This window comes from Lemur catta, chromosome 14 (assembly GCF_020740605.2).
Source record: "Lemur catta isolate mLemCat1 chromosome 14, mLemCat1.pri, whole genome shotgun sequence".
NCBI classification, from domain to species: Eukaryota; Metazoa; Chordata; class Mammalia; order Primates; family Lemuridae; genus Lemur; species Lemur catta.
Window position 1 is genome coordinate 57739401 of NC_059141.1, and position 16718 is coordinate 57756118.

Below are 16718 nucleotides of genomic sequence, written 5' to 3' on the forward strand. Positions count from 1 at the left end.
GCTACAGTTCACTGTGTAATGTCAGTTATTAATACTGATTGCAAATTAACAGCTGATAATGGCATGCGTCACATTTTCATCTTCTTGCCATTCTTAAAAGCTAGACCACGGTGCTTGACCAGGGTGCCGCATGGTCTCTCTGGAGCTCTATGTGCCTGGGACGGCCGTTCTGCAGGCCTGGGGTGGGGATGGGCTTCCCTTGCCTTGGTGGGCAGAGAGCAGACAGACCTGAGGTTGGATCGCAGCTCTGTTATGAGCTGGTGATTTGTCTGCGAAATGGGCATAGTCTGGTAATTCCCTAGGGGTACGCAGGCTCAGGTGAAGTGTGTGTGCCAGGCTCCCAGCTCAGCACCTGCATGCGGTCAGGTTTGCAGACCTGCCTCCTTGCTACCCTTCCCAGGTGCCTTTGGCTTGTTGGTGAATGTGGCTAAAGAGCTCAGGCTCTGAAGTAAAGGCCCTGGGTTTGAACCCCAGCCCTACTTCTTGCTGGCTGGATGAGTGAGGGCAAGACATGAGGGTGTTGTGGGGATTAAATGAGACAGTGTATGCTAATCACTTAGTGTAGTGCCGGGCACAAAGTGAGACCTTAATAAGCACGTGCTGTGTACTAGCCAGCGTGGTCTGTCATAACAAGATAGCTTATGCTGGGTGGCTTCAGCAACACACGTTTATTTCTCACGGTCTGGGGGCTGAGAATCCTGAGATCAAGGTGCCGGATCTGATGTCTGGTGAGGGCTCCCTTCCTGGTTTGCAGATGGCCGTCTTCTTGCTGTATCCTCACTGGGTGGAGAGAGAAAGATCTCGAATCTCTCTCTTTCTTATAAGTCCACTGATCTCAATTAGGAGCATTCTGCCCTCACAGCCTAATTGCCTCCCAAAAGGCCACGTCTCCTAACACCATCATGCTGGTAGTTCGGATTTCAACATGTGGATTTTGGGGGAGCACAAACATTCAACCCATAACATGCCATTGTGTTTATTCTGTCGTTGGTCCCGCCACACCACGGAGAGAGGTCATCTGGCTGTGGCAGTAACAAAAACCAAAGACGTTCACTTTGGGGCCCCTCGGAAGTTCAAAGGTGGCTATTTTGGGTAAATACTTCCAAGTTTCCCAATTCCTCATCTAGATTTGCTCTGGGATTTTATCTCTATGAGAGCGAAGTCCAGGAAAACGTCCAGCGTTCCCTCAGAGCAGTGGCGTGGCTCGTCGCTGTCTGGTGTTGACGGAGGGCTTGACTTCTCTGGCCTTTAGTTTTCTCATGTCAAATGGGACGGCAAGCCTTCCTCGCAGGCTGAGAGAGGAGGAGGGAAATGGCAGTGAAGCATCTGAGCACCCAGCAGCCAGGGGAGAGGAGCTTTGGCTCCAGGCTTGGGGCACCGGGCACCTCAGCTGAGGAGTGTTCTCCTGAGGCTGGGGCCGTTCTCCTGGGGGGCTGTTCCCAGCCCCCTGCTGGGGCGTCCAGCCAGCGTCCCACTCCTGCACTGAGGGGCCTGTTGGGAAACACTGTGCCAATTCCCCATCCTGAAGAAATGGCATCAAAACAGCAGGACTTCGGAAACCATCCTTACAACTCTTAGAAGAAGAACTGCTAAAATCAATGCCAAATACTGCTTAAGTGAAAGGTGACAGGGACATCAAATTTTATTTGTGAAAATTCTAAAAATCATTAGCATATTATGGATCCTTTTAAAATATGATCTCACTCAGTTGACAGAAGGGAATTGCAAATCAAAGGGACTATTTATTGCAGTGGGAATAAGGGACCTGCCAGATTAAAAGAAAATATTGAAGGAGCCAGAGATTTGAAACATGAAAGACAGTAGCAGATAAACACCACAGAATTTTAGCCAAATACTGGAACCCAGCTTGGAACAGAATTTGGTGAAGAATTATTTTATAAACCCATTTTCATCATAACATGTGTAAAATGCAAATCTTGATCATTATGTAAATTAGTTACTTGGTGTAATTTACTTAATTCAAAGCACTTAATGCAGCGTGGTATGTTTTTTCCAAAGTGCCAGAGTAGACGTTTATTTTAAATTGTTTTTAATCTCGATCTTCCAGCCTGATTATTTAACATGTTTTTCCCTTCTGTTTGTTTTTTCAAATGGGAAGGAATAGGGCTTGGTGAGAAACGGAAAACGTTCTGATCAATCCATGCCCTCCCTTGCCAGGGCCCCAGGCAGGGGGCGTGGGTACGGCTTATGCAGAGCATGTTCATGTTCATGTCTGAAGTGGCATATGTGTGAACACACGGTGTGAATGTGACCACCAGGATCCATCCAGATGGCCCACTCCCCTGTCCTGTGTCTGCCCCCGCCCAGCTTTGCGGGGGGTTCTGAAACCCATCTGAGCGGAAGGCTCCTGGGTACCCTCAGCCCTTACTAGAGGCAGAAACTTGTTTCGTTTCTCAGGGAGTTTTCAGTGACAGACCTTCCCCTTCAGCCACTTTACCACTTTGGAATTTCCATTATCACAGACGGAGAGACGACCTTTTTAGTCTTCTTTTGTGTCAGGACGGCACCTCCCTTCTTGATGAGCCTCCAGAACAAGAGAGATGATTTGCTCATTTGGGAGCCCTTTTGGGGGCGTTCCCTGTGCTGATGAGCAGGCTGGGAGGGAGCTGACAGCGCTGAGCATCTATCTCGCGCTGCGCCAGCTGTGCTGTCTGCCCGTCACCCGAGAATCCGAGGGCTCCTGCGAGGAGGGTGGGGTTAGCTCTGTTTTGCAGAAGAAGAAATGGGCTCAGAGAGGTGGTTGCCTAGCTAGTGAGGGGTGGGATTCCAACCCAGGCCTGTGCCTATTCCATACACCCCTGGGGGGTGGCCAGTGGGGCTGCTTCTCTGTGCCCTTTTCCCAGCTCTGCATCCCAGGCCATCATGGAAGAGGGTGGGTTTTTTGGGGTTTTCTTTGGACAAGCAAAAGTTGTGTATATTTATGGTATACAACGTGATGTTTTGATATGTATATACATTGTGCAATGGCTAATTCAAGCTATTTAACATACTCATTATCTCACTTTTTTGTGGTGAGGACACTTAAAGCCTACTCTTTTGCCAATTTTCAAATACGCAATATATTATTATTAACTGTAGTCATCATTTGTGCAATAGATCTCTTGAACTTATGCTTCCTGTCTTACTGAAATTTTGCATCCTTTGACGAACAATCTCAACACCCTGCCCCCCAGCTCCTGGTAACCACCATTTTATTCTCTATTCTGAGTTCAGCTTCTTCACACTCCATACGTAAGTGAGATCATGCGGTATTTGTCTTTCTGTGCCGGGCTTATCGCACTTCACATAATGTCTCCAGTCTTGTCCACGCCGTTGCAAATGGCAGGATTTCCTTCTTTTTTAAGGCTGAATAGCATTCCATCGTGTACATATTCATCCATCTGGTGGTGAACACTTAGGTTGCTTCCTTAACTTGGCTATTGTGAATAGTGATGTAGTGAGCATGGGAGTTTTAATATAGGTTTTATTATTATTTAGGGATGGCAAGGCCCACAGAGCAAGAGATGATTAGTGTTGAAAAGATGGTCTGGTATACTCACAGGTCCCCAGAGAGGAGGGCATGCCTTGCTATTGGGCCACCAGGAATGGGCGGCGGAGGGAGAGGGAGCTGTGGGTGACAGCCTTTGCCATGGTTTCTGGGGGAAGGAAGAGGCGGGCAGGATAAGCAGGCTTGGGATTGGCTGGTTTGAATAATTTCAGCAGGCTCTGATGTCCCTGGTTGTCTGGTTCCTGGCCTTGGGGTATTAGGGCAGGTGTGTAGCGGCCCTGAGAATGAGACCCCAGTAAGAATGGTGGTTAGGAGTCTGGGCTCAGGATTGGTTGGTCTGCATGTAAAAGGAGAGCTCTGGGGCAAGTTGTTTACTGCCTCTAGGAATTGGCTAACATGCTGGGAGCAACAGGCCCTCCAGGGTCAGCAAGTCCCCAGATGTCAGAGCATCAGAAAAGCAAAGATATGGTTAATACAGAGGGCAGGGATGTTTTGGGGTGGAGGATGGGGTATCGCTCTGGGGGACCCTCAGGGCCAGGCCTGCCTAACTTCTTATCTGGGCAGCTGGAATTATAACCAGGACAGGGGAGGCCTCCCTCCGAGATGAGACCCTCGGCAGGAAGACTTAGAGCAGTGGCCCAGTGCTGCTGAGGATGGCAGGACGCTACCATTCTCACTTGGACACAGCCCCTGCCTGGGCTCTGGGGGTCCTTGTCACCCCATGACAGGGAGAGGCCTGCTTCCAATTTTACTGAGCACCACCTTGTGTGCCGCATGTATACGTCGTCACTCCTCCTTCTGCTGAATTGCCCCTGGGCCTGCTCGGTGCCCGCCTGACTCCCATAGAGTGTCGCCAACATGGATTGATGGCAAGGAATTAATTTAGTCATGAATTGCAGTCTGCAAACAGAACACATGCTGGCATATAGGAGGTGCACAGTAAGTGGCAGAAGGGAGCCGCTCCTTTCTTAGGGTCAGTCTTACCCTTAGGACCAAGAGCTCCTTGAGCACAAGGCTGTGAAGTTTTAAAATTCTGCCGCTCTAGTGCCCAGTGTAGGGCCTGGCCCAGAACAGTGCTCAGGAAATACTGGAGGAAGGATGTAAGAAAGGATGGAAGGAAGGAAGAGAGGGAGGGAGGGAGGAAGGGGAGAGAAAGAGGGAGGGAGGGAGGAAGGGAGGGTGAGCGTGCACAGTGGAGAAGCTGCGGTGGGAGGTGAAGCACCCAGTGGATTCTGGGCAGAGGGCAGCTGGGCACCTGTGAGTGGAGCCACAGCAGGTAGGTCTTTGTGATCCTGTCTTGGGAGGTGGATGCTTCCTCCCCTGCGGACCCAGCCCGTGTCACACCCACTGCCGTAGCGGCTCCCTGCCTGTGACAGTGATGGTGGCCTTTGGAGTTGGTGGTGGGGAGGGGTGGGCAGTAGAGGAGGAGAGAAGCCTGGGCAGGGCTGCGAGGAATGAACTTGAATGGTGGGTCGACTACATCTGGGGAGGAATTCACAGCCTATCACTGGGGGCCCAGATAGGAAAGAAGTTAAAAAAAAAGTCTACATATCAAAGTTGTTCCTCAGCCTTTGGAAAATTTGCCGATAATCCAAAAACACTTCTAACTATGAACTTCTTCTGAGTGTGAGGTGGCAGCCTCATGCATGTATATATATATATATATGCATTACAGATGGTAAAATATTCTTCATAAGTACTCTGAGTGCTCAGGCCTTTCTCGGAAATTGAAAATAGTAGGGGAAGGAATTTGAAATGTGTTCTTTCGCTTCAATTACTTTTAAGAAAGAAAGTATTTAAAATATCCAGTTACTCTCCAATTTTTTTTTTTTTTCAGAAAAAGTGGAGCGATAGTCACAGCTATAACCTTAGATTTAAAAAAATTCTTCGCAACCTCAGTTCCTTGCCTAGTGGGGCTTTTCCTCCACAAGATGCGTGGTTGTCGTGTGGGTGTCGAAGTCATGCTGGCTTTGGGCTGGATCTTCCTTTGGTGCAATTGATTCTGCAGACTCTTACTGCCCTGTGCTAGGCACTGAGCTTCGGGGTTGGGTAGAGAAGTGAGGAAGGCCTAGTTCCTGCTTCCCGTAGGTTGTTGTCTAATATTATTACTACTATTTCTTAATATTATTTCATAATGTTAAATTTGAGGGAGGCATGAATTCTGCCTTGAGCATCTGAGATGGCGTTGGAGGGGAAGTATGATTGAATTGTGTCTTGATGGAGGAGCAGGGCTCTGTAAATTCCCAACTGGGAGAATCCAGGTGGAGAGACAGAGAGAGAGAGAGAGTATTTGGGGAGGGCAAAGAGCTTCTTTTCCTGCAGCCCAGGGTCTGTGGTTTGGGTGATGGTGGTGGAAGTAGGTGAGGGTCACACGAACAGAAACAGAAAAAGCTGTTAGGACCAGAGTTTCTCACATACCAAGCTAAGATGTCTGGAGTTTATTTTGTGCACAACCATAAAGTCTCTAGAAGGTTTTTTCTTTGTTTGCAATCTGATTGATTGATGCTTTTGAGGATATTAATTTCTTGGAAACTTTTTTTTTTTCCCGGGACAAAGTCTTACACTGTTGCCCAGACTGGAGTGCGGTGGCACAATAATAGCTCCCACTGCTGCCTCGAACTCCTGGGCTCAAGAGATCCGCCTGCCTCACCCTCCTGAGCAGCTGGGACTACAGGCGCACACCACCATGTCTGGATGATTTTTCTTATTATTTGTAGAGACGGGGTCTCACTATGTTGTGCAGACTGGTCTCAAACTCGTGGCCTCAAGTGATCCTCCTACCTCACCCTCCCAAAGTGCTGGGATTATGGGTGTGAGCCACCAAGCCTGACCTTCTGGGCAACTTTTAAATAAATTGTGTTATTTGTTGAAGGTTTAGAAGAGGGTTATGTTATGGGCAGATATGACTTCGAGAGAACATTCTGGCGGAGTACATTGGAGGGCACATGCCAGGGTCAGGGACCCTTGCGGGACACTGTTGCAGAAGTCCCAGGGAACAGGTGGTGCTTGGACCTCAGAAGGGATAGTGGGGATGGACTCAGGAGATGTGTAGGAGGCAAAGTTGAGAGGCCTCAGCCGGCCCAGGATGTGGGCCTTGTTAGTGCCTGTTACATCTTGCGGACGTGAGTATAGACGTGGCTGGTGATACCGGAGGGAAGCCCAGGTGAGTGGGAACGTGATGGGGACGTGTGACGGGAGGAGGTAGGGAAATGGGGGAGAGGAGGGGCGAGAGGAGGGGCACACAGTGCTGGGAGCCCAGGAAGGAGAGGGCTTCAAGGAGGGCCGGGCACAGGCCGGGCACTCTGGATCCTCCTGCCTCGGCCTCCCAGAGTGCTAGGATTACAGGTGTGAGCCACCACGCCTGGCCTCATTCAGGAACTTTCTATGTGCTGTCTCTTCTGTCTGAAATGTTCTTTCCTGCGAGGTTTCCAGAGCTGCCTCCTCCTTGTGGATACGTCCTCGCAGGGCCTTTCTTACTTCCACCCCCACGGTCCCCTCCAGCCCAACATCTATTTTCTTCGGAGTTCTTGTCACTGTTGGAAATTATCTATTTATCCCACCGTTTATTTGTTCTGGCCTGTTCTCAGCTCCTGAATGTAAGTTCCCCGACAGCAGGAACACTGTGGGCTCATTCAGTTTTGTTTTCCAGCGCCCGGGGAGGGACTGGCACAGAGCGCTCTTGGCGAATGTCAGAGAGGGATGGGGGAGCGTCGGCGGGAGGACTTGGTCAGGTTTGGGTCTTGGAAAGACCTCTGGTGACCAGGCCCCTGAGGGCCCGAGGAGGCGCAGGGTGGCTGGGAGGGAAGAAGTGACCCCGGGGCCTGTCCTGGGGCACTGTCCCAACACATTCTTGCGGGCACGGACTTGCCCACGTTCCCTGAGCTGCCTCCTTTCTCCGGGCAGAAGGACCCCTCTCCTGGGAGCCTCTCCCTGCTGTGGGGTGGCCAGTGCCTTTTCCACAGTTCACGCCTCTCCTCCTGTCTCAGAGAGCCGGTGGCCGTGGGCCTCTGTCACGGGGAGGGCTGACGTGAGGCCCGATGTGGCCCCAGTCAGCAGCCCTCCCAGGGGGTGCGCCGGGCGGGGGCAGCCGCGTCCATGAGGACGGTCGGTCTGCACGGGGAGCTTGCTGGGGAGGGCCCGGGGCCAGGTCCAGAATGCTGCGGGAGCCGGGGGACTCCGGGGAGCCCGCTCTGCTGCCCAGGGGAGCAGCCCAGCTCTGTCCCTGCTCTACCCTCTTGGGGGATTCTCTGGAGCAACAGCGGATAGTGGCTCTTTTCAGGGATGGGGCAGGGAGGTGTTGCAATCCTGAAATCTTACAGGGAGGAAAGGACTTTTGTGGGCGGAGTGGGACTCCGTGGCCCATTCCCGGGCCTGAGCAGGAGGGCTGGGAAGTTGGGCTGTGCTCTGCGCCGCTCCCTGCCACCCGCGCCCACCCCGTGAAGCTGACCAAGAGCTTCAGGGAAAGGGGGCTGAGAGCTGCAAGTGGGAGCAGGTGGCTGTGGCCAGCGACCGCAGTCCCTGGGGAGTGCCGCCCTCAGCCTGCATCACTAATTTCCAGTGAGAGAAGCCAGCGCTGACGGGAGCTTAAACTCTCGCTGACGGCTCTGTCCCGTCAGGAGCTGCCCGAACGGATGCCAGAAATACGGTAGCCAAGGCTGTGCGGGGGTTCTGAGGGCTTGTGTTCTCTGTGTGTGCGTGTCCTTATGTGTACTTGTGGGTCCCAAGACAGTTGCCACCTGCCCGTGGCACCTGCTATTCCCTGAGGACATGAAATGTTTCTGTCTATTGCTTTGGTTTTAGGCACAGGGATGTCAGGGAGGAGGCTGAAAGGGACTTTGTCCCCATCCTGAGGGGACTGGCCATGCTGGCATGGTGTGTGAGGTCCCCAGGGCCCCACAAGTGGCCCTGCCAGACTTGCAGGCCTGTGCAAGCCCTCAGGTGCACACACTCATGTAAATGTGCAGAGAGGCCCACTCTGCAGACATGGTCAGTCTGTCCCATTAGAGACTCACGGTGGCCTTCAAAGGTGGGGGGAGAAGCAGGAGCTGGTGCATGGTGGGGCCTGGGTCCCACCTTCATGTCCTGTCAGCTGTGCTTAGATCTGGGTCCTAGCCAAGGCCACTGGGCAGTAAGGACCGTTGGTGTCCTGGGGAAGGGACAGAGCTGCACAAGCGGCCTGTGGACACGTGGCCTCGCCCTGGCTGGCCTGTACACGGCCCCATGTGGACGGCGTCATGGGTGAGCTGTGGTGTGGTGACTTTCTACCACACAGGCCCTGCCCTTTCACTTAGGCTTTCAGGAACTACACCAGATACAACGCATCCAGTGACCTTGGTCTATCAGTTATTGCTGGGAAACAAACCATCCCAAAACTTGGTGGCTTAGAACAGCAGTCATTTGTTATTTTTTATGAGTCTACAGGTCAACTGGGCTGTGCTGGTCTGGGCTCACTCGTGCGTCTGAGTTTGGCCGGCACGTGGCTGGGGTGGCTGCCTGGGCCCGGCCCGACTCTTCTCCGTGTGTCTGCACATCCCTTCAGGGGCCGGCCCGGGCTGTGCTCATGGCAGTGACAGGGCCCAAGAGCAGAAAGGAAAGTGCACAAACACTTATTCAAACCTCTCTGTCTGCAACAAGTGTATTACTGTCCCATAGGCAAAGCAGGTCACGTGGCCCAGGCAGGGTCTTCAAAGAGACAAAGAGCCTGGGAGTAGGGAGGCCATTGCGAGGAGCCTGAAGGAAGTCAGTTGGCCTTTTTTGAGAACATTGTTTACACCATGCTGGGTGCAACAGGACTTTCACAATGATCCCTTGTGTATAATCTACCCCTGCACTGTCCAACGTGCTAGCCACCAGCCCGATGTGGCTCTTGGGTAGTTGAAGTGTGGCTAGTGGATCTGAGGAACTAAATGTGTATTGTGTTTCATTTTAATCAATTGAAGTTTAAATCTGAATAGGCATGTCTGGCTAGTGGCTGGATTATTGGACAGCCCAGATCTAGGGGCGAGTCCTCACTGGCGCCGTGGAGGGCTGTTTTGTTCCTGGCACTGCAGCCCACTGCTGGTTCGGGTTCGGGCAGCTGCTTGGTGCTGAGCCTTCCCCAGTTTAGTGTGTCGTGATGGGAGCAGGGCCTGGGGCTGATGCCAGCGCTGGGTGTTTCTAGGTGGGTCTCCTGAGCCCTCTGCACATTTGCCCTGCCTCTCCTTCTGATCGGTTCAGAGGGGGTCTTTAACCTCTTCACCTTTTCTTTCAAGAGGCTTTGGGGCTACAGATCTCCAGGATTCTGAGCAGGATGAGGGGGCGACTGAATGGCCTCTCTGGGAACCCAAGAGTTTTGGGTGTTGACATTCTGGGACCCGGGTGCTGGGGCAGGTGTAGGGCACTGTGTGGTCCTCAGCTGGTTACCTTTCCTCATTTTGGGGGAGCCCTGTGCAAGGCCACCTTGTCCTAGCCCTGGGGCTGGGTAGAGATGGCCCTTCCTGCTACCTGGCATCTCCTTCCTGTCTGACTTGGTGGGCAGAGCAACACCGAGACCCCTGTGATTTGCTGAGCAAGTGGGTTTGGGTGCCTGGCTGTGCTCCAGGGGCCAGGCTGCGGACCGACAAGGGCAGGCCGAGGTCATGGCTAGCTTGCAACACGGAGGCCGTGGGCTTGAATGTCAGTCACACATCTGCCATCTCTAGAAGGGCTCCCAAGGTTCTTATTTGGACACTGCCGTGCCTTTGCTGTGGACCATCAGGAGGTTGGCTCCCTGAGACACAAGCAGGTGGCTGTCACGGGAACTCTGGTTCCTCAGAGTCCTACGAAAATGGTAGTTGGTGAATTTTATCCCCATTTTACAGAGGAGCCCTTCAGGCTCCAAGGGGATGGGTGATTTGCCACAGTGTTTAAAGGACTGTACTAAGTCCTGAGTGTCAGAGTTCATGGCAGGTGCTCGGGCTTCCCCCTGTGTGGGGACCAGGAGCCCCCAGTGCCAGCAGTGACTGCCGTGGTGCTCTGCTGTCTTCCCTGCCACCGTGTGTGGTTCTCCATGGTGGCTCCAATCACATAGTCCTGCTGGAACTAGACTTGCTGGTGAGCCTGTCCTCCTGCAAGACAGGTGGCCTGGGGACCCCGGCAGCAGCTTGCGCGGTCCCTGCTCAGGGAGTCTGTGGAATGGACACAGAGAGAAAGTTCTGGAGAGGAACTGGTTGGGAACAAAATCTGGTTGAATCAGCAGTTGGCTTTGATTTGGATTCTCTGTGCCTAGATGGGCTGGACTCTGCCTTTGGGCACCCAGGTTGTGTGCGGGGGGTACAGGCTCGTGGAATCTGGGCAGACCCAGAGCATCCTTTGGAGGGTGTGACTCAGGTACGGGTCTTGCTTTCGGGAGGTGCAATGCAAGGATGGGTCACATGAAGGAAACACCCGAGCTTTGAAAAAGTGGCCTATGGGTGGAGACTTTGGGCTGCCAATGCCCCAGCTTAGGCAAGAAAGGGAATTCATTGGCTCATGGAACTGAAACGTTCAGGAGAAACAGGCTTTAGACACAGATGGACACAGAGGCTTCAATGACGTCATCAGAACTGTGTCTTGCTCTTAGACCTGCTCGCCTCTGCTGGTTCCATTCATAGGCATCTCTCCCTTTGGTGAAGCCAGATGGCTTTGTAGGGCTGCTGCTAAGAAAAGATTTGGGCCCTGGTTAAAAAAAATTCAGTCCCCCCCACCCGCCCTCACAAGGATAGGTCTGTACCAGTGAGCAGTAAAGTTGGGCTCCAGGTTCCCCTCCGACCTCCATCCCCTGGTAGTTGGTTCTGGCAAGCCTCTGACCCAGGGGTGCCACCAAAGTGCCAGAGTGGAGTCTTAGTGGGCCACCGTGGGCCCCCCGCCCATCCCTGAACCAATCAGCGTGTGAGCTTCTGATTGGACAGGAGGTGAGAGTCACCCCAGCTGGGAAGAGGTGGGAGGAATGTTTCATCAAGGAAAATCAGGTCCCCGAAGCAAGACAGCATCCCAAGCCTCAGGGCAGGGGTGCTGTGGTGCAGGCTGTGCGGTCATAGGATTGGCACAGGGGGTTCCTGAGGCTGGGCCGGCCCCATCAGGACAGTCCGTGGCCTCATGTCACCCTCGAGGGTCAAGAAGCCTCAGCTGTGTGGAGCAGCCGGGCGCCGGGGCCAGGGCCCACCAGCACACATAGGCTGGAGGACAGAATTGCGGGCACTGGGCCCGCACGGGGAGAGAAGGGGGGCTCATCGTGAACGGCACGTTCTGGCCACACGACTTGTCGGATGGCAGAGTGGGCTCGCAGTGGTGGGAGGTGGTCACTCAGGCCGGGCACTGGTGAGGACTGTTGGGTCTAAATGGACATCCCACACCCTCTGTTCAGGGGACTGCTGAGGCAGGCTGGAGCCCTCGTTTCTGGCGGTGGCCGCATGGGTGGGGAGCGTGACAGGCAGACACCTTCCTCGGCGCCCTTCCCACTTACGGAAGATTCTCTCCTCCTCCTCTTCTCCCGCCGCTCAGATATCCGTGGGCTCCAGAGCTTCCTGGACCAGGCCTCGCGGCTGGGCCTTGACGTCTCTTTGCAGAAGGTGGACAAGAACATCAGCCACGTGTTCACCAGCCTCTTCACCACTATGAAGACGGAGGAGCTGAACCGCTACAGGGACACGCTGCGCCGCGCCATCCTGCTGCTCAGCCCCCAGGGAGCTCACTCCTTCATCAACGAGGTAGGTCGGGGGGCCCGGGCTGCAGGGCCTGGTGCCCAGGGCGCCACAGGGCATGGCCCAGGTGGGCTGCAGGGCACCGCCCTCTTGCGCAAAGCTGAAACGGACACGGGGCCCACGGGTGCTCGGCCCACAGCACACCACCATGACGGGGGAAACGCTGAGCATGACTTGGCTCCTGCCTGGTTCCCGCCAGGTGACCCAGGGCCTGCCCAGACTCCGAGAGGCTGAGGGACGGCCGGAGGGAAGCCTGCCTACAAGGCACCGCCAGAGACTTCTGAGGCAAAACTCAGGCTGGTTCTTTTTTTTCTTTTTAATTTTCCTCTCTTTGTCGACAGGTGTAAGTTCTAGGGATAAAATACATTTCCAGCTCTCTGCAGAGGTGGGCAGGTCTGCCTGGGGATTTGTTAGCACCTGGAGGAGGTGTCTGTTGCATACTGTCGCAGGATACATTCTGCATGCTTATATTTTTGGTGCTTGGACTAATCAGTGTTTGTTTCTTTTAAAAACATCTCTGTTAGGGATTGGGACCTTCTAATGAAGACAGGGCCCTCTAGTTCAACAGAGAATCCATTAATTTGAGAACATACAAACTGGAAGTACTCTATGAGCTGGCTGCTTGGTGCCGCCCCAGTGGTCTAATGGCAGAGAGGTGACAAGCTGGGGTTGGCAGGTCTCTCTCTGGCCTCGGTGGCCGTGTGGCGGGGGCGGTGAGCTGGGGGTGTGGCGTTCCTGGGAGCAGGGTGGACCGAACGGGTCACGGGGCAGCCGAGTGCTCCCTGCAGATTGTCTGAAAGACCGAACCACCTTGTTGTCCTCTCTGATCGAAAGTAGAATGAAGCATTATACTAATTTCATCTGCTGTAGTTTGCCTGCTTACTCTGCTCCCCTCTAATTGATTATTACTCAACATGCTGCCTCATGCATCAGGAGCCAGCACGAAGCCCACTGCTGGAGAACTGAAAATTCGGAACGCTTAATTTGGTGCAGTTGGCTGGCAGCCCCGATGCGCTTGGCCAGTCGGGCCCCGGCTCACATTGGTGGTCAGCCAGGCTGTGAGGTCCCCTCGGCCCCAGGCACTTTCACCAGAACACGTCTCCCTGGATGAAGTGACTGAGGCCAGTAATGGGCAGCCTGGGATCAGCAGCACCAGCGTGTCCTTCTCTGAATGTGCCTGTGAGCACGTTTGCCAAAGTCTGCTCACGCGGCTGCTTTTCTTCTTGCCAAACGCCCCCAGCTGGGGTCCGCTCTAGTGATGGTGTCCGCTCGGGTATCGCCAGCCTCCTTGCTTCTCTCCTCTTTCTTCCTCCCCTCCTTGCCACCACTCTGCTGTGGGGGTCGGGAGTGGAAAGGAGTGAACAGATTTGGGATCAAGTCCCAGCTCCCCCACTTAGTATTTGTGTGACCTTGGGCAATTTGCCTCACCGTCTTAGCCTCAGTTTCTTCATCTGTAGCATAGGGATGAAGGAGACGACAGCCAGGACAAAGCATTTGGCACACAGCTTCTCGAGAAGCATTGGTTTTCTTTTCACTGCACATATTCATGCATTTCCCTTCCAGAGGAATCCAGCCCCTGCCTGTTTCTGGGCCCTGTGAAGATTTAACACATAACTAAGACTGGCCTAAAGATGTTATTTCCTAGTGGTTAATTATGCAAACTCCTGCGGTGCTGGATACGCTTGGCTCGGCTCCGCCTGCCTTCCCGGGGTCCCCCCTGGCTGTGTTTGCAAAGCCTTCGGCTTGCTGGGTGCTTTGGGGCTGGGGATGGCTCCAGAGTGGCCACTCTTAGAGTCAATGAGCCAGTCCCTGGGGGTGGTGGTGGGAGACCGAGGGGAAAGATGATATCTGGACCGCGGCCAACTGCCCCCACTGTTGTCCTCAGTTCCAGTCGATGAGAGTCTTGGTCTCTGGTCCCATGTGCCTGCTGGTGGGAGGGGAGGAAGCCTGTGGTGGGTGGGCCTGTCTCTTTGTGTGCATTTTCCAATCCTCACACTTTGTAGATGAGGAAATGGAAAAGCTAAAGAAGTTAAGTGACTTGCTTAAGGTTACACAAATAGCCACTAAGGGACTGAAAAGGATTCAAGTCCAGGCCTGACCCTCCCGAGCCCTGTCCCCCAGAGAACACGATGTGCAGCGCTGCGCTTGCTGGAGTCGGGGGGATGTGGCTCCGCTGCCTCTGGCAGAGTCTGCAGAGGTTTTCAGGGTGCTTATGCGCAAAGAGTTCTAGTGTATCTCCTAAGTGTGGTGGGGAAGGACCCTGGACTTTGGAGGTGACGATGACCTGTCTGAGTGGCTAGCCCAGCAGGTCCCCTTAGGAGACACCCGGGAATGCCGTCCCTGCACGAAGGCTTAGTCGGTGCCTGGAGGCGTTGCTTGGGTTTCTTGAGCAGACTGGACCAACTTCCTCTTTGTTGTGACAAGGATGGACAATACTCACAAGGGTAACCCACTGCCAGAACATGTCCTGAATTTTCTGAAACTCAAAACACCGTTATGAGAGAAGTAAATGGCCTCTCAGCCCCCACTGCCATTAGTTATATTTAATAAGTCAATATCGTGCTGGATCGGGGATGGCACGGATGAGCTGCGGTGGGTGCGGGTTGCGTGGCCTTCCCAGCAGTAACTTCTCCCCTGCCCTGCTTGAAAGGCCTGGCCAGATGGCAGCCAGTGAGGAAGACGGATCTGCCTGAATCTTTGACATTTTGCTAAATGGCATCCATTCTCTGGTGGCTCTTGGCCTGGAGGGTGCACGGCACCCTCTGAGATCCTGCTTCAGAAGGGGCCGCAGGTTTGGGGATCCTGGCCTTGGCAGTGGGTGGGGGTAGGGGCTGCAACAGGCTGAGGCTCTGGGGCCTCTCTAGGGCCCTGTGGGCTGGTGTGACAGGCCCCACCTCAAGACCCATCACCAACTGTCACTCTGTCTTGACTCCACGCGCCCTCCTCTGGGAGCTTCCCCACAGTAGGGCGTCATCTTACAAAGGTGCTGAGAGGCCACCCATGGGGAGGCTGGGACTGGGGGTGACAGCACTCACATCTCCTGGTCCCAGGCCTGGGCCCACCATGGGGGTTGCTGAGGGTGCAGGCCATGGAGGGACCCCCTGCTCCAGTGGGGCTCGTTTCTCTCTGGGCTTGGCCTTAGAGCTCTCTGTGAGGGTGGGTGGCTCTTTGCAGTCACTGGGGAGTGGACTGGACTCATGGTGTCTTCAGCTGGGCCTCGCTTCTCCTCTGGGCCGCTGGCTGCCCAGGTGTGGCTTCAGTGGGCAGTGACAACCACCTGTGACGTTCTCTCATGCAAGCCTATTAGCGGAGTCACCAGCCTGGAGGTGGAGTCGCCTCTGCATTCCAGGGCCGTGGGATTCCTGAAGGGACCAAGGCAGCGGCTGCTGCAAGGGGCCAAGGGCAGAGGCCTTGATCTGGGAGTCCTGTGGTGGCTGCCGGAGCCTTCTCCCTCCTGCTCTTGGTTTCTCCGGCCACTTCTCCAGCATTTGATGAGTCCTGGCCTGTGCCAAGTTCTGTGCTATCATAGGGCTCCCTGCTTGGTGAGGCAGGCAGAGGTGTGGACAAACCCCTTTACCTGCCATGCAGAGGTGTGGGCTGGGACTTGTGAGGGCATCGAGGATGCAGGAGTTTCTCTCTGGCCAGGAAGAGCTGGGGTGGGCAGAGGGACAAACTTCCTGGAGTAGGTGGCACTAGGGCTGGGTCTACAGGAATGCACTTGCACTAACCCTGTGGACAAGGAGGGATGGGGGAAGGGGGCTCAGGAGACCCCCGTGTATTCAGGGACGTGTGTGCATGCAGTTGCAGCCATGGGTGTGCAGGCAGGGAGTGTCTGGAGCCGACTCTGGGATGTCAGCAGGAAGGGCTCCCTAGTTTGTGGTGAGGAATCCAAACTTCAGGACTGGTTTATTCTTGGGGTCCTTTTCAGGGTGTCAGAGATTAACAGCCTACAGTTTATGTGTCTTACTGTGCTTGTTCTTCTCTAGGTCAGGTTTGAGGGAGAGACTCCAGTGCACAGTCTATTTTGGCCCTGGGCTTGGGATTCGATCCATCTGTCCATCTGTCCATCTGTTCATCCATCCTTCCATCCATCCATCTTCCACCCACCTAGCAAGTGCCACTTGGGAGCCTCCTATGAACGAGGAGCCATGTTAAATACTGAGTGGATCACCAAGTGCACTGGCGGTGCCTCCCCGAGACTAGCCATGACATCAAAGGTTATGGCACACGCCATGGCCACGGTTCTGCTAGGCATTCCGAGGGGCTGGCAGAGAGCCTGTGCCCCAGGGCTCTCGTCCACTCGGGCCTCTTCTGAGGGTGTGTGGGCATTCGGGGGACACCAGGACTTTGTCTTTTCACCTCTCATTCATGGTTCCCGCGCCTCTGTCTCTACTGTGCAGAGGCCTCTGTCTTTCTTTTGGTTTCCTCAGTGTTTCTCTCCCTCCCAGCCTTTTGTTTCACTGGAAAGAGTAAAAAAGTTAAACTATCTGAAGCCGTTTGTGTACCTTATG

General features: G+C 54.2%; 1 protein-coding gene across 1 annotated transcript in view; it reads left to right on the forward strand.

Annotated features, from left to right (window-relative positions):
- The window catches only part of GRID1 (glutamate ionotropic receptor delta type subunit 1), a 668927-nt gene that overhangs the window by 201684 nt on the left and 450525 nt on the right, over positions 1-16718 (forward strand). Inside the window, exon 4 of the mRNA XM_045568241.1 lies at positions 12008-12213. Within this exon, the coding sequence (XP_045424197.1) occupies positions 12008-12213 (206 nt within the window). The remainder of the gene's footprint in view (positions 1-12007; positions 12214-16718) is intronic.